Genomic DNA, 24,129 nt, shown 5'->3' with positions numbered 1-24,129 from the left:
AAAGGAAAAGGAAAAGGAAAAGGAAAAGGAAAAGGAAAAGGAAAAGGAAAAGGAAAAGGAAAAGGAAAAGGAGCCCTGTGCCTGTGAGGGGAGTACTGCATCCCACATGAGACTGCGCAAAACGTGGTGGGATTTGGTCACTGCACGACTCCTGCAGGATAAACTGAGATAAGAAGTCATGCAGGATGTAGACTCCGAAACACGAGGTAACGCTCCGGGATGTAAGGCAACGTTACACCTTGGTGGGATGCAAAACTTTTCCCACCATTCCTTATCTTAACCCCCCAGTGAACACATCCTGTGGTGATTTTTGCTCCATGACCAGTGTCTGTGGTGGGGGAGGGCAGGAGCTCAGGGCTGGAGGCTGCTCCCCTGCTCCCTCCATTACCAGCTCCACACCGCGCAGCCGCACTCCATTACTCACCAAGTAACAGAAGGTGTTATAATAAACTACATTAAGCATAGCAGCTATTTTTAGTTAAGCATATTGCATTTGCATACTAAATCTGAGGGGCCATATGTCTCAAAGTATATTATTAAAAAGCCTCTTACATAATAAAAGGAGCAAGCCGAGACCGGGGATGTTAAAGCGGTTTCAGTGGACGGCATGGAGCCCGCAATGAATATTTCAGTTCCTTGTTTCAACCCCTGTCAAGTTTAACAAACAAAACAAACATCTCCTAACCTGTATCCTCACTGCGAGGTCACAGCAGGGCAGGGAGGGTCAGTCCTGCTGGGTGATGCTGCTTTTAGGGCTGTTTTTTTTCGGGGGGAAGGGACAAATACTCACTTCCCACCTCCACATCCTATAGGATTTGCATGTTGCAGGGATGGGAGATCACAGGAAGGAGGAGAGCTGAAAATGGGACGGGGTCCCTGCAGCTCAAATGCTGCCCGAAAGGTGAAGCGAGGAGGGGAGAACTGCTCCCTCCGGCTGCTGCCTGCATCCCACACAGAGGGGGCTCCCCCCAGGGCTTCCCATCTGCCAACTGCACCTCAGCAAGGAACAGAAAGGAGCTAAAAATATATGTATAACAATAACAATACTGACAAAGGCCAGATTTTAAAGGCACAGAAGCGGTTCTTGCACATCCTTCCATGTCCCCTCCCCAGGAGCCTCACTGCTTTGCTCAGAACATCTTGAAATATTAAACAGTCAGAAAGCTGCTGCTAATTTCAGCTCATGAGGAGCCAGATGGAAGCAGATCTCCCAGTGCCCAGGCTGGGTCCTGGCAATGCTGCTGTCCTCGGGCACATGGGAAGGAGATGCCATCCCAGCTGCATTATGCAGAGCTATTGTAAGAGGTGGTTTAGCAAGCTGGAGGTTCTGGGAGGTACCACGGAGATCTGCCAGCCTTGAGCATCACTGGTGCATGGGGAACCCATTTACATCCCAGATGGGATGGGGAAACCTCCCTAGGAGCGTGGTCCCATGGGAGGGTGCAACAAAGTGGGACAGAATAAGAAGAAATAGAGAAATGGGGGTGGGCATAAGCAAAGGACAACCTCACGTGCAATGAGGATCTACAAGGTGCGTGCCACCAAGGTACAGAGGTTGTTGAACTGATGCATAGCAGCAGTGCTGAATTTTCCATGCCAAGGGATGCTTCTCAAGTTGGCACCAGAGGCACCCATCTGGGATTTGCTCTTGCTGTTTCTTCATCCTGCAGGGACGTGAGTTCCCTCTATGGTTGAGCACGCACCTCCCCAGCACCTGCCTGATTTTATCGCTTTGCAGCCACTCTGATGAGTAATAACCGCTTACAACTGTTCATTTTCCACCAGCCCATCTCCAGGAAGGAACTCCCCACCAGACCCTGCAGCCACACCCCCACTTGGGGGGCAGTTCTATTCATTTTGCATCCTTTTGGCAAGAAGTAATTCCTCAAGACAGAGCCAGGCTGGGTGGGAAGGCTCCAGAATTAGAGAGGCATTCAATAAAACCAGCACTGGAGCAAGGACATTTGAAGAAAGGCATGGGCAGAGCAGGTCTCACTGCCTGGAGAAACCTTGACTCGGCATGCTCTGACATCTCTGGTTATGTCTATTTAATTTGCATTGCCTATAAATGTCAGTGTTTTGAATGATGTAATTTCCAAGCACTTCAGTGAACTTGGTGACTAAGTAAACACTTCTTTTAATGGAAAAGGATGCACATCAGATGTGTTTTTTGATTACAAAATGCCAGGAAAGAGCTACTCTATCAGCCCAAGTGGGGAAAAAATAACCAGATTAACTAAGTATTTAAGGTACATCAGCGATGGAAATGCTTCTCTTGTTCATGCATTTGTGTGAGCGTTGGGAAGGACCCAAAAGTCAACAAATGACTTTTTCAGAAGCGAGGAAAGGGCAGAAGAATAAAAAAAGAGCCCTCAGATCCCTGCTTGATGACAGGGAGAAAAGCAGGTAAGCGTTTTAACCATTTAAAGCAATGCTTCAGCTGCAGGTCATGCTGGAGATATTTAGGATTTTGCTTTTCAACCCTGCACTTGAATCCCAGCGACTCTCCTTCATACATTCCCACACTGCGTTCTGGTTCCTCCCCATTTCCTTAGAACATTCCCCACTCAGTAATCTTTACCCCAACAGTTTGTCAGGATGGGGGCTCCTCCAGTCTCAGCTCCCCACTCGCACACATTCCCCACTCCCATCATTCAGACTCCACTGAGCCCTTGCTGTCCAGACAATCATTCTTCCTTATGTCGCACAGTCAAGGCTTGCCCCATCTTACCAAAAAAGCCTTGCTGCTTCCTTGCAACATCAGCACCTCCAGCCCCCAAACTGCCGCACCCTTGCTGCCCCCAGCCCTCTCCTCTCGCACCACCGCATATGGAGGATGCTATATATAAAAATATTTGCATTGTGTTGCTGCCCACGGCGAGGCCAGCAGTGCACGGACCGATCTTGTATGGCAGCAGGCAGTCTAATATTTCCTTCTGATAAAAATAACTTGTGAAAATCACATCTTGTGTGGCACTGCTGGGGAAGCGGGGCAGCCCACTGAGCTGCCAGGAGGTTTGCTGGAGGGGGTGGAAAAAGAAAATCCATCACTGCTATCCTGGAGGTTTAAGTTGATAAATGGTGGGTTGATGTCAGAAGTTACCTCTGAGCTTTCACAAGGCACGGTGAGGAAGGGGTTAGCAGGAGAGAGGTGAATTAGAGCAGCTGGATGGAGCATGAGATGTGGCTTGAACCAGATTTTGGGGAGGTGAGGTGGGGTTTGCAAAGAGGTAGAGCAAGGAAAGAGCTCAGCTCTCTGTTTTTTTGCCATCTCAGAGCTGACCACAGCTGCTCGGGTTCATAAAGTCACTGAATCACAGCATGGATGGGTTGGAATGGACCTTAAAACATGGGGACTTGGCAGGTCTGGATGAAGACTGCGATCGATGACCTCAAAGGCCTTTTCCAACCAAAACAATCTAAGAGAACTTTGGTAGTGAAAGTACATCAGAAATACCATCGTGGGTTCTGGCTGCAGGATGGATGGGGTGATGAGAGGAGCACACCATATGAGCTGGAATGGGCAGAACCTGAAGTCTGGGAAGAGTTCAGCACAGGTTGGGCTGTGCAGCGTCTGGTGAGACGAAGGCTGAATGTAGACACGAGTCCTCTCTATGAATACACCCGGGGCAAACAACAGAAGGGAGCATTTCCATCAACAGGAAAATGTTTGCAAGAAGTAAATAAAATAAAATAAAATAAAATAAAATCCAAGCTAGATAAACTGAAGTGAAGAAGCTCAGTATGGAAATCAAATGGTCTGGAAACAACAAGGCTTTGTGGGTCCAGAGAGGCAGCTCCTCATAAGCAAAGCCAGGTGGTCGAGAAGACCCCTGGGTTATGAAGATGCAAAAGCTGCCTTCCACATCTCCCTGTCTCACCTGACCCCAATGATCTGCACCATGACAGTGTCTTACAGACCCCAATCCCAACCCCAAGAGAAAATTTTGCCCCTGGAAAGCTTAGTTCTGGCCCTGTACTGGGGTACAGGAGAGTTCCTGCACCGCTGCCCATTATTCTTACGTCAACGGCTCTCATGGGTTCTTGTGTATCCACATCCCATGGTGGGGAAGCAAAATGGCCAAACCCAACCCCCAACAACTTGGCCCCTTCCCTTGGCTGCAATGGGATGGGTTAGAGCCAGAATCCAGAGGTGAGAGGGGATCCTGCTTATGAGCTTGTGGCTTTCTTAAGCTCAGTATGAAGTTGTATTGCTGCAATAATGCTTAATTATTGTTTTTACTATTGCAATATTTATGGTAGCCCACAGAACATCCATACTAACAAGCCCATGAGGCCATTGCTATCTACAGAAATAAATATCTGCACTGGAGGGCATGAGTATGAGACACTGAAGATAAATTGCTGCTGGCTCCTGGGACAGAGTATAACAAACTGCTGTGTATCCTTAAAATGTGTCAATTTTTCCCTTGGGAACATGCTCAGATAAGAACTCGCAGCATGACAAATGCATCTCCATCAGGGTATCTCTGAAATAGACAGGATTTTTTGCCATCTTCTCTCTTCCAGAACTGGCTCTGATACTGCTCACGCTGGGGCTGCAATGTGGAGCTGGTTTAGCCCTACCCTTGAATTACACTGGACTACAACCTATGTGACCTGGATGTCCTGAAGGTTGCAGAAGTGATGGAGAGAGATCCCTGGCTCTGAGGAAACTGGAGATTGCAGAAAAGCAAGGAGCACTGCACCTAATTAGGAGCCTTTGGGAAGATTCAGTGGGTGGTGAGGCACTGGAACAGGTTGCCCAAGGAGGCTGTGGATGCCCCATCCCTGCAGGCATTCAAGGCCAGGCTGGATGTGGCTCTGGGCAGCCTGGGCTGCTGGTTGGCGACCTGCACACAGCAGGGGGTTGGAACCAGATGAGCACTGTGGTTCTTTTCAACCCATTCTATGATTCTATGACTACTGCACAGAGTGCACCACAGCAGTGCACGAGGCAATGCTGGAGGAATTGCTGCCTGGCTCTTCTCGTGCTGACCTTACATTGGAAAGAGAAGAGACTTTCCCGTTTGTACACACATCTGACAGAAGGCAATGGCAGTCGCTTCCCTTCTCCGCTGCTCACGCTCTCCAAAATATTTGAGTAACGGCATCATGTAGTAGAATTTGTCACTCGGCCAAGTTTCGCAGATGGCATTTCCCTTTCTAATCTTTATAAGCTTCCACTTAAATAGTAGTAGTGGAAGTAATAACTACAACAAAAATATTAAATCTGATAAAACAAAACACAGTCGCAGCCCTCTCTCTCATAAAGCTCCCCAGTTTTTCAGTGTATTTGGTAGCAAACTACATGTCCCAGTGGCTGCATGCCAAACACAACCCTAAATAGCCCCCAAATGCTTTGTTTTTTCTTTTTTCTTTTTTTTTTTCCCACAGGTAGTGATGGCTCTGCATGTCACACAGCTCTCTAACAGCACATTTGTATTGCTACATGGCTTTGCAATCTCACTCTGCTGTCCACTGAGCAGGAAAGTCACCCAACTCCATCACAGGTGGGAACATCTTGCATGGGAGACCCAAACCCACTCCTGCCCCACGGATGCAACAAGCCATTGCCAAACTCTGCAGGATTGTCATCTACCCTGTCCCTAACTCTCCAGCAGAGATGGGTTTGGTTTCCCTCACTCCTTCTCGGATACAAGGGACAATGGGAGGAGAAAACATCCAGCAGAAGATCCCACGTGGGGCAATGGCTGTGCCACTGTGATGCCTGGAGCTCCAACCAAAGCCCCCCAGGACCCATCTGAGCGAATGAAGACCTCACAGCACTCAAGATTTTCTCTCCCATTCCATCATCCCTCCGCACATTCGACCATTAGGGATCCATGAATGCAGAGCTACAAATGATGCTCTGTCAGCTGATGAGAGACCAGCTCTGTCTCTCTCTGCTCTCCTTTCAACCTCTATAAAGGCTGAATAATATTGATCACTTTTTCTTCTTCCACTCTTCTGTTCTGCTCAGACAGTCTTTGCCTGCTCTCCAGCCACCCAGCACAGCTCTTTGGATGCTCTTTGCCATCCGTGACTCCCCCAAGCACTTTGTATTCTTGCAGCGAGACGGAGTGCAGACAGAGCTGTGCTCTTAGAGATGCTCAGCATGGACCACTGGCTTTTTTGTCTTGTAAATAAGCAAGGAGGGAGCTGTCAGTGAAAGACTGTGAGCATTTGGTGATGCTGGACAATGAAAATGTGGTGATGGTGAAATGAAGAGTTAGGCATGGACACCAAAAATTGGAGGAAACCCTTAGAAGGATGGAAATGCTTCTACAGGAGGGGAATAACCCTCCCACTGCTATCCACCTCCACCATGCAGAGATTACTAAAATTGCTCTCAGGAAGTGCCTGGGAGGTCTCAAACGTTGACAGAGCCCCTGCTGCTATGGGATGGACAAAGTCGGAGCAAGAGGATGATCCCTGCACCAAAGAGATTAATGAAATTAAATTTAATTAGCACTTGCAAGAGATTTTTATCTTCAAAGTGTTTCATAGCCACAAAGTCTCCTGGTGCCTCCATGAGATTGATTAACATGTGCTGAGCTTTTCATCTTCCAGGAGGGAAACGAAGACATTCAGGCAACGGCAAAGCCCAAAGAGGAGGTAATTACCCAGAGGTAATGACATGGATTATATTCACTTAAAACACGCCAAGGAGCATCCCCAAACCTCATCAGTCACTGATATCACCGGGCCAGAGCATAGAAAATAATAATAATAATAATAATAATAATAATAATAATAATATGGACGTTGGCAGGCACATCTGTGCCTGGTGGGGCTCAGCCTGCAGACAGCAGCCCCTGAACCTTGCTGCCTTGGCTGGAGCTATGGGCATTGCCCCACGGCCACAGCACTGCACATTCCCAGCCCCTCTCCTGTCTCCTCACTCCCAATAACAAATTCCTGTTATTCTGAGCATCTCTCTGGGCTAAGGACACAACTTCACTTACACGCCAGCCTCAAAGGCTCAAATGAAAGCAGCAGCATGAAATGGGTGTTTAATTGTAATGCTGCATGACACTGCTTTGTAACACAGAGCTGCGATGCGAGGTGTGTTATCTCTGCTTTGCCAGACTTCCCAAAGCCAGCTTCTAGTCTTCATTCCTTTAGCTTTGCCTTAAATGAACACTTCCGGACTTTGGGGTGTTTTCTTGTTTCCTTTTAAGAGAAGCTTTTGAAGGACCTACATCCTTTGAAGGATTTCCTTATTAAGTCACTGAGATACATTTACAATCTTCATGACATGGCTGGGGACACCTGGGTGTGCTTACAGACTCCGGTCCCTCTGAGGACAAACCCTTCTCCTCTTTTTAAACAGGAGAACAGCAACAGCAGCAGCTTTCCCATCCACATCTGAACTCTGCACACACGTCTGTGAGTGGGATGTGGTGCTGGGGAAGGAAGGGATGCAATACCTGCAGCATATACGCACTTTGCCTTGCACCGTGAGTTCATTTTTGCAATTCTGGGTGTCTCAGGGTAACCACACCAGCACAAACTGGACCTCGTGGACACTGTGTGGTGTCCTGACTGCACTGGGAAGGGCTAAAACCACATCCATGAGCCAGGACTTCAGCACCAGGCTCACACTGAGGACCAGAGGGACAGATGGATGAAGTACAGGGATGCTCCGCGCTCTCTGATGCTGCCCAGTGAGAAAATCCTTTACAAACAGCCCACACATTTCAAGCTCATGCTTGCTCACTGGCAGCCAAAGCAGCTAAGATGTTCTTCTTGACAGGTGCAAAGCTCTGGTTTTGGCTCCACAGTCCTAGACTGGCTACCAATAAACATTTCTCCCAACTGTCAATGCCAACAAGCATTTCATTTTAACATCAAGTCAAAATCTCTCCTTCCCAAAATAGTTTCCTCTCTCCTCTAGCCATGCTGCATGGCCAGCACCAGTCCTTGGGGCAAGCTGAGGTGGATCAACCCCTGAACAACCTGCTGGGAAACAGCAGAACCTGCTCCACTGAATGAGATGAACAAACAGCATTTGCACCAGCTGTGATTGATCTTTCCTGCACTGCACTGAGAGGCCCCAAAGAGCAGCTCACAACAAACTGGAGCATGTTGTGAACTCTAATGACACCATTGGACATGAGAACCCAAGCAACCTTTGAGCTTCCCCTCTATGCTCCTGCACTATTGATAAGGGTGCTCAGGCAAACGTAATTAATTTTTAGTGGCAGCCTAATTTCGTGGATGCTCTGGTTGTCAGGGGGCTGGCACAGATGGAAATAATGCTGACCTTTTCTCCCTGGGAAACCTGGCTAATTGAACGAATTCTCACTTTCATTAGCAAAAGGTCCCAGGATGCAGCCAAACACGGCACATTTACAACACCCTCCAAGTGACACTGACTGCCTCCTAAAGGTCAAGCTGCCTCTTGATGAGCTGATATAAGATTGGATCTGAGCTTGTTTCCTATTGCAGCAAGTCCTGGCCCAAATCCCCAGCGTTCTTTATGCTAAAGGCTATTCCTACTTATAGGTACCATTTGTTTCTTTGGATGCTGGGAGATGGGAGTCACCATCCCTGAGATGTTCAAGAACAGCAGAGATGTGGCACTGACAGACATGGTCAGTGGGCACGGTGGGGGGGGTTGGGGTCGGACTTGGGGATCTGAGAGGTCTGTCTTTTCCAACCTTCCTCATTTCATGATTCTGTTTGAATCCCCAGGAGGATGAACCAACCCTGTGCCAATGGGGCTTGGGGTGTTCTTCTATTGCCTTGGCTCCATATTGCCACCTGGTGCAGCCAAACCCCCACCATCACTTCACAGAAAGCAGCTTTCCCCCTCTGCAGCACCAACTGCAGTTCAGCAGCAGCAGTTTTATGGCAGCATTCAATAGATCACACAAAGCAAGGTGAGATCTGTGTGCTCTACCTCATGTAGCAGGAAGGCTCGAAAGCAGCCAGAACAACTTAGCTCCTTAAGGACCTGCTGTCACACAACTGATGACCATCCCAGCCCAGACAGGAGGGGCTCTCTCTCTCTGTCTTCCCCACTGCTTTTTCATGCTTTCACTGCAGGTCGTAATCTGAAGAGCTTCTGGCACAGAGACATGTCTGTAGGCTCTGAACAGACCTACCAGGAGCTGTCAATCCCACCTGCTCCACAGGGAGCTGATATACAATGTTCTCCCTCAGTTATGGGCAGATGTCAACCTTGCAGCTTGTGCCCCATTTGTGGCAGCACCCACCCTTTGATTTTGTGCCTTTCTTGTGCTCAACACTCTCACGTTAGGAACAAACCTCTCCTCTGTGCTAGGATGCAGAGGAAAAGCCAGTATCAGGAGCAGCACCATGAGCATCTCTGTGCTGCACAGTGCGCTCCTGCTGTGCCAGATGCCAGAAGTTTGCATGTCTCAGCCCTTGCATCTCCAAGGAAGCATTCTGCAAGAGATAGAAAACGAGTTGCAAGGGGCTGTGCTACACAGGGTCCCAGGATGCTCCCTTTGCACTAACACTGCATCAACCCGGTCAGCCTCTGATCACAACCGTCCCCCTCCAAATCCCAAAGTCCCTCCTGAAGCTTTTTACCAAATGAATTCAGTATCATACACTTGCCTCAAACCGTGTGAATTTCAAATGCCTTTTTGTTCCTTCCTCCTCCCAGAGGGAGCACTTTTCATCTGCGTCCACACAGAAGGGTCACCTGCACACATGGGGTATGTTGGAGAAAGCTGCAAAATGCTGCAGGAAGGCAAGTTAGTCCTCTGCACAGCTTGCCTTGCCTTTCTCCCTCTCTTTTCTTTTAATTTTCTAATTGATAACTGATTTATATTGAGAACTGGCACTCTCCATCAAAGTTTCACCCGCAACAAAGCTGCTCCAGGGCATGACTGCTCACAGCTCCCTGTGATGGAAAGGAAATTAGGAAGGCTCTGGGAAGTCCTGTGGTCAGCACTAACCACACAAGGCTTAGAGGAAGAGCATTCCTGTTTTAAAATACACCAAAGGTTTGGCATGCACGTGCCTACTCGATAGCCCTGTGCAATGCTGCCCACACAGTACCAGAGCACTCCTTCCTCCCACGGTGCACACCTGCTGCTACCATCACTTCCCCCACTGCTGGGCCATCTCCTACTTATGCTGCACTTACAGATCTGCTCTCTATTGCTAATAACCACTCCGATTCAAACTCCACAATGATGCACAAACCTTTTGCCTCCTTCCTTCCCCCAAATCCTGCAGTGCACGCTGCTGGCTCAGAGCCTGCAGACGGTTTCCCACAGTGTAAATCCATAATGATGCAGTCTGCAGCGTGACCTGGGGCTGCACGGGCTGCCTCCTCCTGCAGCATGCCTGGATTCAGACATCTTGCAAGCAAAGCAGGCTGAATTGACCAGGAACTACCGCTGACTATATTAATATGCAGAAGTAAATTACAGTCATTGCTTTGTGCCTCTGCACAGCTGGCAAATGCAGCACTGCAGGGCTCGGGCTTGCTGATGCACCATGCACAGAGGTTGCATGGCTGGAGGCCAAGCGTCAGAGGTTGGAGGCTATGGGAAAAGGGCATGGGGATACCCAACCCCGGGTGTTGCCAGCTTCCCCTCCTTGTTGAAGGAAACTTTGCAGCGCAGCAGCAGCAGCAGTGCTTCACAGGCTGCTCTCTGCAGCACGGAGCTGCTGCTTAAATCTGAGGTGCCTGGCAGGAAATCCTGAGGGGCAGAGAAATCAAAGAAACCATGGAAACGCTCTCTGTTTGCGCCAGCTTTGGTGAAGTTTGCAAAACGAATTTTTCAGGGTTTGCAGCAGTGGCCTTCAGAACCCAGAGCTGCCCTCAGCCCATCTGCAGCAGGACGGTGCATGGAGGATCAGGGCTTCTGTGAGCTGAGAGTCAGGCCAAAAGCATCACTGTGGTGATGCCTGAAAGGAAGAAACGTGAATAATTTCTGCTGGGCAGATCCCAAACCTCTGGCAGGTCCTGGAGATGCCAGAGGAAGGTGGGTGCTGCTGCTTGTTGCAGCATGGGACGTTTTTCCCATCCTATTTCCCCCACTTTAACAACTCCATGGGGACCAAAGCAGTTCTTCTGAGAGCAGCCAGTGGTAGAAAATGCATCTGAGCCACCTTCTAAAGCACCAAGGCTTGCGTGAAGACCCCAAAATCAACATTAAAGCCATGCTACATTAATTTATTGAAATTCAATTGGGAAGCGGAAAGAGATCTTCTGAATTAAAGAGGCTTTAATGAAGCAGAAAAGCAGAGGCACGGAAATATGATGCCACTGAAATCACCTGCACCTCTGGTTGACTTGGATGGATCTTAGGGCACTGCACAGAGTGAGCATCCAATGCACTGAGTACAGTGCATCCAAGCTTCCATCCATCCGTGGATGTCAGGAGCTGGAAATCAGGCTTCCTCTGGTCCATAGCAGCAACAGAAGACCCCACTGAGAACCCCAAAAATGCATTGCAATGCTGTTGGATGTGCAGGGAAGCAGGCTTGAGATCTTTCCTCTGCATGACCTAGATCCAAAGTCTTGCCTGTAGCCTGTGTTTTATACTGAATTAAATAACGGCAGCCCATAACACAACGTGTACATCTCCTAAGTGGATTGAAGCCTCAAGCTTTATAGATTTCATGCCTCTTTTTAGTGCAATTTTATAGTGCATTTCTCATCGCTCTTTTTTTTTTTCTTCAGCGTGTTGCTTGATTAATTGCTATGAAATGTTCATCGTTATCCGACAATTCCTGAAACACAAATGCAGAACTCCCTGATTGTATTTCTTATTTACAGCCCTGTAGCCTGAGTGATTTCCAATTTACTGCGCCGTTATATTAGGTCAATACATAATACCTTGGGCCACTCCAGAAAGATTAACCACAAGTGGATTCCCTTTCCAATCAAATAGTCCCTGCTGTAAATTACAGTTTCCTTTACTATATTTGATTGCATTTCTGCCACCTTTCTCACACAGTGCAATAAAACAACACCCCCCCCACCCCCCCATGCATCCCTGCCACTCTGTGCTGTGACAAAGATGGGTAACTGCAGAATTTGGGGGACTTGGTGTCATTTTGTTCCCTACAGCTGCCAGAAGGAAAGTTGCACTGAGGTGGGGGTCGGTCTCTTCTCCCAGATAACAGCAAAAGGATGAGAGGGAATGGCCTTAAGTTGCACCAGGGGAGGGGTCAGGTTGGATATTGGGTATCCAATCCTGTAGAATTCTACAGAAGAGTGGTCAAGCATTGGCACAGGCTCAAGGAGGTGGGGGAATCACCATCCCTGGAGGCGTTCAAGGAATGTGGAGATGTGGCATCGAAGGACACGGTCAGTGGGCATGGTGGGTTGGGTTGGCATGGGGAACTCACCCACGCCACTTGCAGCCCATGGCTTGCTGCTTCTCCATTGGTTACTGGAATGAGTTTTCTCTGGTAAGCATTCCTCCACCCTCACATAGCACAGCTATGCAAGCTGTTCTGCTGTGGGTTTTGTCTGTTTGGATCTTAATTCCCATGCGGATATCCTGACACCTGGAATGTTTAAAGCCTTCTGCAAAGCACACGGGTGACGTGAAGGCTTCAGACACACATCATTTTCCTAATCTTTTCATGATTAAAGTAAAATGCTAGAAAATACCCATCCCAGAGGTGCAAAATTCAGAAGACAAGGATTTCCATGTCTTCATGGCTTTTTTTTTTTTTTTCTATCGTCATTTCTTTTCCACCTCTCCCATGACTTTGACAGTCCTGACACAGTATTTTGCGCCCCCAAAGCTGCTTGATGCCATGGCACCCAGGCAGTCAAAATACCCTTTGTTTGCACTGGAAAATCAAAACTGAAGCAGTCTGTGCACTCACTATTCCAAAATTAGATTGCATATAAATTTAACATGCTCAAATAATGGGCTTGCATATGCACACAGTTGAGCAAAAGGTGTATTATTCCAACGCAAAGAACTTGTTAGACAGGGTATTTCAGCTTCCCAAGATATTAATGGATACTCAGCAAAGGTCTTTTTAGAATGATAATACACTTCACTTTGTTTGCCGAGTCGGTAACAATTAAATCACTTTTTAGATTACAAAGCCTGTGCCAACGTGACACGGCAGCAGCAGCTTCCAGAGCAGCCCTATCCCAAGCTATGAAGCAATACTTTCCATCTTAGTTTCTTATTTGAATTGCAAAGAAAGATGGTTATGGCTTTTGTTTGTTTTTTTTCCTTAAGAACAGAGATCCCAAGGCACGCAACCAGCAGCAAAATGAGGATTTTTGACTCTGCACACCAGTCAAAATGCATTTTTATGGCACCTCCAAATCTGGCGCAAAAACCAGAAGGGCTACATGACCAAATACAGAGTATGACACCATTATTGTAAGTGTGCTTTAATAAAGATCAGCCCTGCACCCAAGAGAACCCAAACTCCGTGTCAATGAGGGTCTGAGGCATCTGAGATGCATGGGAAAGGTCCTGCAGGGTGCTCTGGCCACGGTTTGACTGAACTGGGGCTCTTCTGGGTGGCTGTTTTCTATGAGGAAGACAATCACAAGATGCACAAACCAAGGCCACCATGACGGGCAAGACAACCACATCTTTTTGAAGGTAGATATCTCCCTGATATGATGGAAGATGGCCAACCCTCAGCATCCACGATGTCCTTCAAGAAATGTCAATGCCACGTCTGGGACAAGGAGCAGCACAGGAGGCTGCCAGTGCTGACGGCTCTGGATTTGAGCAGCCCCACTGGAGGGATGCTGCAGAAGCTGGAATATGGAGATAAAAGGTTGAGCATCTCAATCTCACAAAAATCACTGCCCAAGAGGCAATGAAAAGAGCTGCTGAGTACAGGAGGGGCTATGGGGGAAATGGAGCAACAGAACCAGACTGTAGAAACGTGTGAAGAGAACATAAGGATAGAGTAGGAAAGTTTAGGTTATAACAGAGATAATAATTCACTGGGAAGAAGAAACTCCTTCAATCCCAGAAGTATCCTCATCCCTACTACGGATACGGCACTGCAGTGCAAAGATTCCACTCCATGCCATCCTTGTCCCTTTCCTTGGTAAGGGCTGAAGCCCACTGCCATGAGCTGAGTGTCCTTGACAATGCTTCCCACTGGAGAGCCAACTTTGCACAGTCCCAGCGGTAGCAGCTGAAGAGATTTAATTCCAAACACATTTATGTTATTATGCAAATATTTGGAAATCATCAACTCTTTCACTTACCTGCGAAGAGCTGAGTTAAGTGTTTCCATGGGAACAGCAACTATTAACCAGTATAGTTAATATTTTTATTCTGGTAGTGTCCAGAGAGCCCAATGAAGATTGAAGACAGCTTGTACAAGGAGCTGTATGAATGCGGAGGATGAAAAAGTCCCTTGTTGAAAGGCAAAGATTAGTTTTAGGAGCTTCAATGACAAGCACCGGTTCTACCTGGACCTGTAACAACATGGCTAAATGGGCTTGCAACAAGTCCAGCAGCTTTGCCCACACCATTTAATTAAACAAAGAGCCCTATTTATATGGCTTTGAATCCTACTGCATTTTGTGGCCAGGTATTGACTTTAATTGATAATCCAACTCAATCCAGCACCTGCACCATCAGTCCAGTTCCAAGGACGTGAGGATCTTCCCCAAGTCTCTGGTCTTCAGCTGAGTACAAATTTATGTTAAATACGTGTGAGGGCAGCAGTGGGGCAGGACATCATTGGGGTGTCTTGCACAACAAGGGGATACTTTGCACTGGTTTACACGTGATCAAAAATCAAGGATGTACTCAAGAGACCCTAAATCCCATAAGATTTTTGGAAAAAATGAACACACTTGTGTGGGTTTGTGTGTGTGTTTTTTTTTTTCCTCCTTCACATTTCAAGTCTGCAACCACAGCCAGATTACAAGCACTTCTGCTTGAACTTTCCTGAAAAGAGCAACCAGAGTAAAAACTATCACCCCTCCCAAGCTCAGGATGATGGAGATGCTCACAGATTGTGGAGGAATCAGGCTGGAAACATCTCCACCACCACAGGCTCTCCTGTGGGCTTCCCCCATTCCTTTGTCCTCCCAGTTTCTTTTCCCACTTGCATTTCTCCTTCTTTTCTTCACCTTCTGTGTACTGACGGCCTGCTCTACCCAGCTGGGACTAAGCCACCTTTCCCAGCTCTGCAGCATTAGGAAAGCACAGTCCTAAAAGCAGCTATCAAAAGCAACCCTAACAAAAGGACAGGGTTTGTGTCACCTTGGGAACTTCAGAGGGGTCCAAAAACCCAACAAGGCCAAACATAGATGGCTCATGGTGTGCTTCTCCAAGCCTGCTACATCCATGAGTCATTAATGCTATTGTCTCCTGCCCCAAGGCAGTCTGTGAGCAACACAGCATCACGAGTGGGAGATGCACTTCATCTCCCCATTTTCTGTGAGCCCGTTTTGCCTTCAAAAGGACAAGCCTTCAGACACATGCAACAAGTCAGAAATGAACCTCCACATCACCATCTCCCCCCAGAGCAGATGACTTTCAGCATGAGATGCAAACTGGAAGGCAACGCTCGTGCTATAAAGGACTGTTCAATTGCACCACACAAATAAAGTTTTGAATGAATGTAGCCAGATCTCAACAGGAGATTGAAAAGTGCTCAGAAGGACACGTGCAAGAGCACAGAGTCCCTTGGACGAGCCATGCAGCAGAAACCCACACGAAAGGCAGCAAATGTTCCTAAATGTCAAAGAGGAAACTACAAAGAGGTCCGCCTCAGATGTGGCTGTCCAAAAACACCTTTCTAGGCATGAGGGACGTTGATTGAGGAGGATGGGATGATCTTTTCAAAAATAAAACCAAGAAAACATTACATTCATTTCTGCAGGAAGAAAAAGGCCTTTCTTACCTGTTTCTCCCCATATTGGCAAATATTCATCCTGCTGGATGTCTAGCATGATTTCCAATCCATTGCCTGTCCCACCCTTAACTGTGGTAAGAAGAGGCCGTCCTTCTTCTCCTGAGTTAAACATATAGCATTTCCCATATTTTGTAAACACCTGTGAAAAGAACAGAGAGAAAGTGCCATGTAACAAATGCTTCTTTGCACCTGAACAAAGGAAGAGTGATGAGAAACACCCGTGCATTGTAGCTCAAAGGGAAAAGTCTGCAATTAAATCTAATCTGGTTTAATAATTCAGCATACTGTGTTCTCCTTACAGAAAATAAAAGAGAAAAGGGAAGGAAAGGTGTTTCAGAGCAGTGAACAAATGTCTTTAGCAGCTCGCCTGATCCACACTGTGCTCACTTTCCAAGAAACACAGGTACAGGCTGTACTTGAGCTTGTACTGAAATTCAGTGCAATGCTCTCACCGTGCACTGGCAGTGGAGCTCATTTGTAAAGTCATAGAATCATAGAACTCCAGCATGGTTGGGTTTGAAGGGATCTTAACAATCGTTGAACCATGGAATCACAACATGGTTGGGTTGGAAGGGACATCAAAAATAGTAGAACCATACAGTCACAGCATGGCTGGATTGGAAGGGATCTTCATGATCGTAGAACCATGGAAGCACAGCTAGGAAGGAAGGGAGCTTAATGCCCATCTAGTTCCAATCCCCTATCATGGGCTCAGACTGGCCTATTCATGGCCTTGGGCACCTCTAGGGATGGGGCACCACGACTTCAAATAGCAAATATCCACCAGGACAGTATCACAAGCTCTTGCCTTTTTGCATCCACTCATCTCCCAGAGCTCGTTCCTGGCTTGTTTAGATTTGCAAGGGACATCACCACTGCTGGGTTGTGCTCTGACAGTGATATGACTTTAAGGTTCCTTGCAACCCAACCATTCTGTGTTTCTATGATTCTAACAGAGGGCACGAAGCGCCTCGAGCCACTCTTTGTGGTCACAGAGAATCCGTCTTGGCAATCAGTAAGCAACTGGCAAAGGGCACTAATGAATATTCAGAGCAAAGGGAGCACAAGAGCTGGCTGCAGTCCCACCAGCAGCCTCGGCACAAATCGCCAGGCACTAACACGTCTGCTGAGGTCACACGACCCTGAGATGATTCATAAAGCAACACAAAAGCCAGAGTCACCAGCAATTTATTCCCATCAAATATTGACATATATTATAAAGCAAAGCATCGGGGAGCGAGATGAATAAAAAAAAAATAAAAGAATATTCTGGGGCAGGAAATCATATTCGAGTTACGAACCTCCAATTGGTGCAAAAGGGATGCAGAGCATACAAAGCACTTGCAGGAAAAATGATGTCCTTTTAAAAAAGATTTTATCCAAGTGAAAATCCCTTTTTAATACTTGAGTGACCTATTAAACCATTCAGGCTGGAAAGATAATCTGAACAACAGTAAGCCTGTGTTAGCAGCCAGTGCCCATAGATGGGTTTTCCAGATAGGCCTTGAAGGCAGAAGTCAAAAATGTCTAATTAGGATGGTTTAAAACGTGGCAAGAAGAGAACCTATATGAGTGAAAATCACAGGAAAACTAGTAAGCTTATATATAAAGCAACAGCACGCTGTAAATGCCAAATAAGGATTTAGACGCTGACGCACCCAGTGCAGCCTTTAGCCAAATAAATCCAGGCAATTTTACAGGGCTTTTTATATTGCCCTTTGCAGCTGTAAAACTTCAAGTGTAAAACCTCCACTTAGGACATTTTTACCCAATAAACAAGCGACGGTGGTCTGAGGCTCACTTTGAGTGCACTTCTTGGACCCCCACCACAGAAAACTCAGTCAAACAGTGAGCTGCAAAGGGAAAGACCTCCTCTCCACCCTCAGCAAGGGACCACCAAAGGCTGATGGCAATGGCCACCAGTCTGCCTACCACAGCCATAGTGGATATTTTCTTGTAGGGCAGAAGATGAGAAACAGCGAGCCCAGGGGACAACCTTACCTCCATCACCCATGTCTCCTCTGGGACTCTGCAAGGAAATGTTTTCCTGGTAAGCCCTATTATTTTCTGCTGCCATCACTGAGCATCAAACCTCATCAAGGATCCTGGTGTCTATCTGCCCTCCCATCTCTGCAAATCAGTGTGGTTTTGTATAGCCAAAGAGTGCACCAGAGAAATGATTGTAATATGGAGAACCCACCCCTACAAGTAATCCTGCATCTCTGCTGAAGTCCTAGAATGTAAAAATCTTAGGGTCACCACCAGGCTTAACAGCTAAGCAAAGAACCAACTGCTCAAGCAGGCACCAAGAAGGGATACATCAGCAAACAGCATGAAGCAAGAGATGTACAGAGTAGAAGTGGAGAGAAGCTGATGCTAAGACTTCACTCCTCTGGGAGCCCATTTTGGGCTGCAGCGTGTCTTTCCTACACAAGGAGTGAACAGCTCCTCGATGCAAAGCAAGCCACGGTAAGTGGGGACAGTTGGGAGATTTGCTCCCACAGCTCCCTCCTGATCCAAGTAAACCAAGTTGGGATGAGGTTTAACAAGGCCAAGTGTCAGGTCCTGCACTTTGGCCACAACAACCCCATGCAGCTTTACAGCCTTGGGGAGGAGTGGTTGGATGACTGTGAAGAGGAAAGGGACCTGGGGGTGTTGGTTGGTGCTGGGCTGAACATGAGCCCACAGTGTGCCCAGGTGGCCAAGAGGGCTGACGGCATCCTGGCCTGCATTAGAAATGGTGCGGCCAGCAGGAGCAGGGAGGGGAGCATACCCTGTACTCAGCACTGGTGAGGCTGCACCTCGAGTGCTGTGTTCAGTTTTGGGCCCCTCACTACAAGAAAGACATTGAGGCCCTGGAGCGTGTCCAGAGAAGGGCAATGAAACTGGTGAGGGGTCTGGAACACGAGTCTTATGAGGAGTGGCTGAGGGAGCTGGGATTGTTCAGTGTGGAGAAGAGGAGGCTCAGGGCAGACCTCACTGCACTGTACAACTTCCTGAAGGGAGGCTGTGGTGTAAAAGGGTCTGGCCTCTTCTCCCAGGCAAATAGTAGGACCCGAGGAAACGGCCAGAAGTTGTACCAGAGGAGGTTTAGGTTGGATATTAGGAGAAACTTCTTCTCTCAAAGGGTGGTCAGGCACTGGAATGGCTGCCCAGGGAGGTGGTGGAGTCGCCGTCCCTGGCAGTGTTCAAGAGCCGCCTGGATGAGGAGCTACGAGAGATGGTTTAGTAGCTTGTGGTGCTAATAGGAATGGGAGGGTGGTTGGACAAGATGATCTTGCAGGTCGTTTCCAACCTTGTGATTCTGTGATTCTGTAACCCCATGAAGAGTCCTCCATTGAGGTTTAGGCTGGCTTGTGCTGCTCCCACTGCTGACATCCAGCAGCCATCGTTGGGAGAGCACTGCAGAGGACTGAAAATCAAAGAGGACAAAGTGAGAGTGGAGAACTGAGAGCCATTCCCTGCAGGTTAAGGTACCCACAGGAAAAGGCAGCCCTAAGCCGTGGCTGACAAGCCCAAGAACAGGCATTGAGTTGAACCTCAGCTTGAGCACATCAGCACTGGTTTCTGAGCAGTGAAGGCGTTGAGGCCAACAGCTCTCCTTAGAATAGAACTGTGGAGAGCAGTAGACATTAAACAGAGCCTCTGAGGGTTTACATCTTCCTCTGTGGTACAGCTCTGATTGATGCCCGCACCCCACTGCTGGCTCCTGCTTTCTACCACCCGTACCACAAGGCCTTCCATCTTTCCCTAAGCAGCTATAAAACTCTATTTATAACAGCATTTTAAAAAGCATTGCCAAGTTCCAAAACCAAGTACATTCATTTCAATTCACATTCAACGGGGCTGAGCTGTTCCCGACCTTCTCACTTCTGCTATGAATGATTGTACAGGAAGATAAAGCTTTTTCAGTACATTTCCTCAGTTTCAGGATCTTTTGGGCTCCCTGATAACGGCATGGGTTTGAGGGGAGTCAGAACATTATCAAATCATCAAGATAAAAGGATGGAGCTGTTTGGAAAGGGTAACAGCAGAGCTTACAAGCTGCTGTGGTACATCTGAGATGGTAAACACAAGGTAAACCAGAATGATTTAACCTCAGTGTATTTGTCTTAGGGGAAAGCAGCAGTGCTTGCTGTTATTAATGCTTTAACTGAAAATGGAAAGGAAGCCCAGCACAAACCAGGAAAAAAACACAGTGCTTTGAGAGTTACCTATGAAAACACCAAATTTCTCCTTTGATGCATTGCTTTGACTTTTGCCTCTACACCCATTAAGTGCAAAGATAAACAGATCGAAAAACGTGAAAGAATATTTGAGTGCCATAAGGATCCCTTCCTCGTGCTGACACATCGAAGGAGAAAACCTTATCTCTCATGGAGTTAAAGGCAGAGCATGGACAACTCAAACTCACTCCATGTGCAAAAACGAAGACACAATCAAGAGCTTAGAGGCAGAAATGTGTATCCTGCTGCGTGTCAAACCAACAGTCCGAAAAGGACTCATATCCAAAACGCAAGCAAGCCTGACCAGAGTAATAGAGAAAAAGGTATTTCACAGTTTATAATCAGCACAGACAGGACAAGCATATCTGCTGATAAATTATCCTTTCAATACGGAGCAAAATGATGGTAAAAGCAAGTAATTTGAAGTCTGTAAATTACTTCTCTACATCAGACAGAGATGCAGCCAAGAGCTCACTGACGAGGAAAGATGTTATTTGTTAGATTAAGGCAATGACCACTGAAAGGAGGGTGAATTAGCATCCTTCACAACCATTTTCCCTGCAATTGTGGGACACAAAGATTTAGAGACATATCATCTCCAGTCACATCTAACAGCACAACAGACAACAGAGAAGAAAGAAAAAAACGAAGGACTTTCCACACAGGTCCAGGAAAACAGGAGAATCAAACTGAAAGGGGAGCACAGAGACGGGTTTAAGTAGGAACCTACGAGAGACGGTGGAAAAGATCACGTTTAGGAGGAAAGATGGCTTTATTTCTGAGCTTTTGGTCCATGCACACAGCACAGCTCTCCTGTGGCACCCACCGAGCCACACCGGCATGTCACTGGAGGTGTGAGGAATGACCCAGCCCAGTTGGCTCTGTGAAGCTGCCTTGCAACGGTCCATTTGCCCACACTTAGGCAGGAGGCTGCGGTACATTATTTAAAATGAAACTGTGTGGCTGCAAATTGCAAATTGCCAGGAATGCCTACATCAAACAGGTTTCTGAAGCGTCACATCCCAAGGGGATCTCCTTCCAAAAGACAGATTGCAGCGACGGTTCGGTATGGAGGTAACTCCCACCTAGTGGACAGAAAAGACTTCATCTCCCTTCTAAGTGCAGAAGGACTGAAGGAATCAAATTCTGATCCTGAGTGGAGACAACATTTCTGGCAGGAAAAGAAAAATTAAATGAGGACCCTAAAACTGCCCTAAATTTCACTTGGAAGGTGAAAAAGCAGCAAGTACTGATAGAGGAAGCAGACAGATAAGTGAAATGGGCAAATTTGGTCCATTGTTTGTAGATGTCACTCAACAAACAGATGAAAGCCACAAGGATAAGGCAACATCCAGCCTCAACATCCACCCAGCCCAGTGCCTGTTCCCACAGCAGGACACACAACCTGTGTGGGTGCTGATGGGAAAACCATTGGGCCTCATCCAACTCCCTGCTCAAGCAGGGGTCACCTGGAGCAGGTTGCCACATCCATGTGGTTAGTGGAGGATCTTCAGGTTTCAAATGGTGAACTGCATGCACTTTTGGGAAGCATGGGCTCCTCCATGCTCCATCAGTAGGTTGGAAAAGACCACTAAAATTATATAGTCCAATTCCAACCCACTCCATCACTAACCATATCCCTCATCTCAACAGTCCTTGAACATCACCAGGGTCAATGACTCCCCCACCTCCCTGGGAAGCCTGTGTCAATGAATTACCACTCTTTAGGAGAATAAATTTTTCTAAATATTCAACACGATCCTCCCTTGGCAACGCAAGGCCATTACCTCTTGTCCTTGGTGGTGTCTCCAAGGATGTTCTTCAGGGCACCTCAACTCCCATGCCAAAAGCGTGGCCCTACAGCAGGGAACAACACTGGGACACAGCAGAAAGACACAAGCTTGCACTATTCCAGCCATCCAACAAACTGTGCTCTAAAATTGGGCTTTACAGCAATGTCTCTCGCTGTGTCTCAGAGACATGCAGAGAAACCTTCAGGTCATGAAGATGCCAGGAGGGCAGAGGACACATGAGGCTCATTTCAGCTGGAGACACACTTCAGCACTCTCACTCTCTTCACTGAGGGGGGGTAATGTTTATAAAAACTCCAGGGGAATAAAAAAAAACAACACAGAATCACTATTCAGAATAAGATTCAGATGGTCAACCACAAGGTGCAGATTAACACAAACTCGGAGGGGGGGGAGAGGGGAAATAATTAAATATTTTGTCCTCTTCCCCCCTTTTAAGAGCAGACGTGGGTTTCTCTTTAAATCTGTGTTTGTTTTGTATTATCAGAAAGCTGGCAGAGAAGCATGTCAGACAAGCAAAAAATATCATCCATCCTTCGTGGTGTCAGGTTTAATCTCGCGGCAGCCAAGAGTGATGGGGACGGAGCGCCGGGAAGCAGCACCACAGAAGTTGTCAGAGACGTGTTTACAAGGACAGGGTTTTCCTTTCGGCCTCCAAGACTGTGACATCCCAGCGGGGCTGTCAAGCAGCTCTGCCAGGCGAGGCAGGGAGATGCGTTGTGGAAATGGGTTCGATGTCTGCCCGCACCCCTCTGGGCGCTGTTCCCATCCAGCTGTACAGGAGCAGCAGGGATGTCAGCTCTGCTCTCCTACAAGGCTGAAAAGAATAACTTCTTTAAAGAAGAAGTTATTGAAGTCCCAGATACTGCCTGAGGCTATGATGGTCTTGTGTGAGCGTTAGTGCTATTCCTTTTACAAACTAGGAGCCGGTAACCCAAATGTAATAGTTGCTGACAAGCCACTATACAACATATAACACTCCTAATGCAAAGATCTCTGCTTTCCAAACCAGCTTTTGCTACTGGGCAGGACCAGTTCTTTTTAAAATTTATTTTATAGGATGGCATTACATGTTACCCAGCGGATGGCAGATCATACCCCCATATTCTACCCTTCAAGAATAGTTAAACAGAGGCATTGCAGGCTGGCATGTTGCACTCACTATGAAATGTTGTCATTTCCTTCATATTTGTGCAATCAGCCTCTCCCTGTAATGGCATATTGGTGCAAGCATTTGTTTGAATGGTGAGTACTTCTGGAGGGTCCTTATAGCTAGCATAAATCACCTCTGCAGCAATCACTGCAATTTAGCACTAGTTGAGTGGATATTTAAAAAGAAATATAGTGCTGTAATAAAGTATAATGGTGAAGCTCCAAATATTTGAGAATTATGCTGGTCCATAAACTGAGGAAACTGTTACCCTCTCTTTGATCCCCATCAATCCCTGATTACTTCCACCCTAACAAACCAAAACACAACAACGCGAGAGGAGCTATGTCCCACCGGACCATAATTTGTCAGCAGTAGAGAACAACATTTGCATACTTCCAGAAAAGCTCATATCCCACATGAGCACCAATAAGACCATGAATTTCTCTTAAATACCACCTTCTGAGACCTATTTTGCAGAATAATATCCAGGGGTCCTTCCTGCATAGCGCTAGGTTTTCAGCTTTGTTTTAAAAGACTGCAGTATTACTCAATTTCTACTTAAAAAAAAATAGAATAAAATTTTCACATCCTATGAAAATCAATGCTTCAGCAGAGCCACAGGGCCATCAGTGTGCAGGAATGTGTGGGTGAATCAAGGTCAGCAGCCTGAGACATGCCAGACTGGGATGCTGATAGCGTTGGATTCGGGTTGAGCGAGGTCAGACAACAGGAAAAACCTGGGCAATGCCCTCGGGAAGCAGCAGATGGTGTGGAAAGAGGAGAAAAGTGGATGCCTCGGTGCACCCGCTCCTCCTTGGGAGCATCACCTCAGCAGTGCTGCCCGTTCCTGCACCAGCAGCTCAGCACTGGGAGCTCCAGGGTCTTTCAGCAGGTGCCAGCAGATGGCTTGAAGGCCAGGATTCATTTGGATAATAATTGCAATCTGTCTTCCTAATTTCTCCCTACTGATTCATTTAATGAATTGTTCTTCATTAGCCTTGCTGAACTCCCTCCTGAGCTGCAGCACTACTCAGTCTCCAGTATGGAAGCAGCTGCAACTCCAGGATTGAAATAC

At 47.2% G+C, this 24,129-nt stretch overlaps 1 protein-coding gene across 1 annotated transcript in view; it reads right to left on the bottom strand.

Annotated features, from left to right (window-relative positions):
• Positions 1–24,129, bottom strand: part of ASIC2 (acid sensing ion channel subunit 2) — a 416,369-nt gene that overhangs the window by 22,773 nt on the left and 369,467 nt on the right. Inside the window, exon 2 of the mRNA XM_042886579.1 lies at positions 15,853–16,003. Coding sequence (XP_042742513.1) covers positions 15,853–16,003 — 151 coding nt within the window. The remainder of the gene's footprint in view (positions 1–15,852; positions 16,004–24,129) is intronic.

This window comes from Lagopus leucura, unplaced genomic scaffold, assembly GCF_019238085.1.
Source record: "Lagopus leucura isolate 7727_CA_CO unplaced genomic scaffold, USGS_WTPT01 Super-Scaffold_100059, whole genome shotgun sequence".
Classification (NCBI taxonomy): domain Eukaryota; kingdom Metazoa; phylum Chordata; class Aves; order Galliformes; family Phasianidae; genus Lagopus; species Lagopus leucura.
Note: the sequence above shows the minus strand (reverse complement) of the source record. Positions and strands in the feature narration are given on the sequence as shown.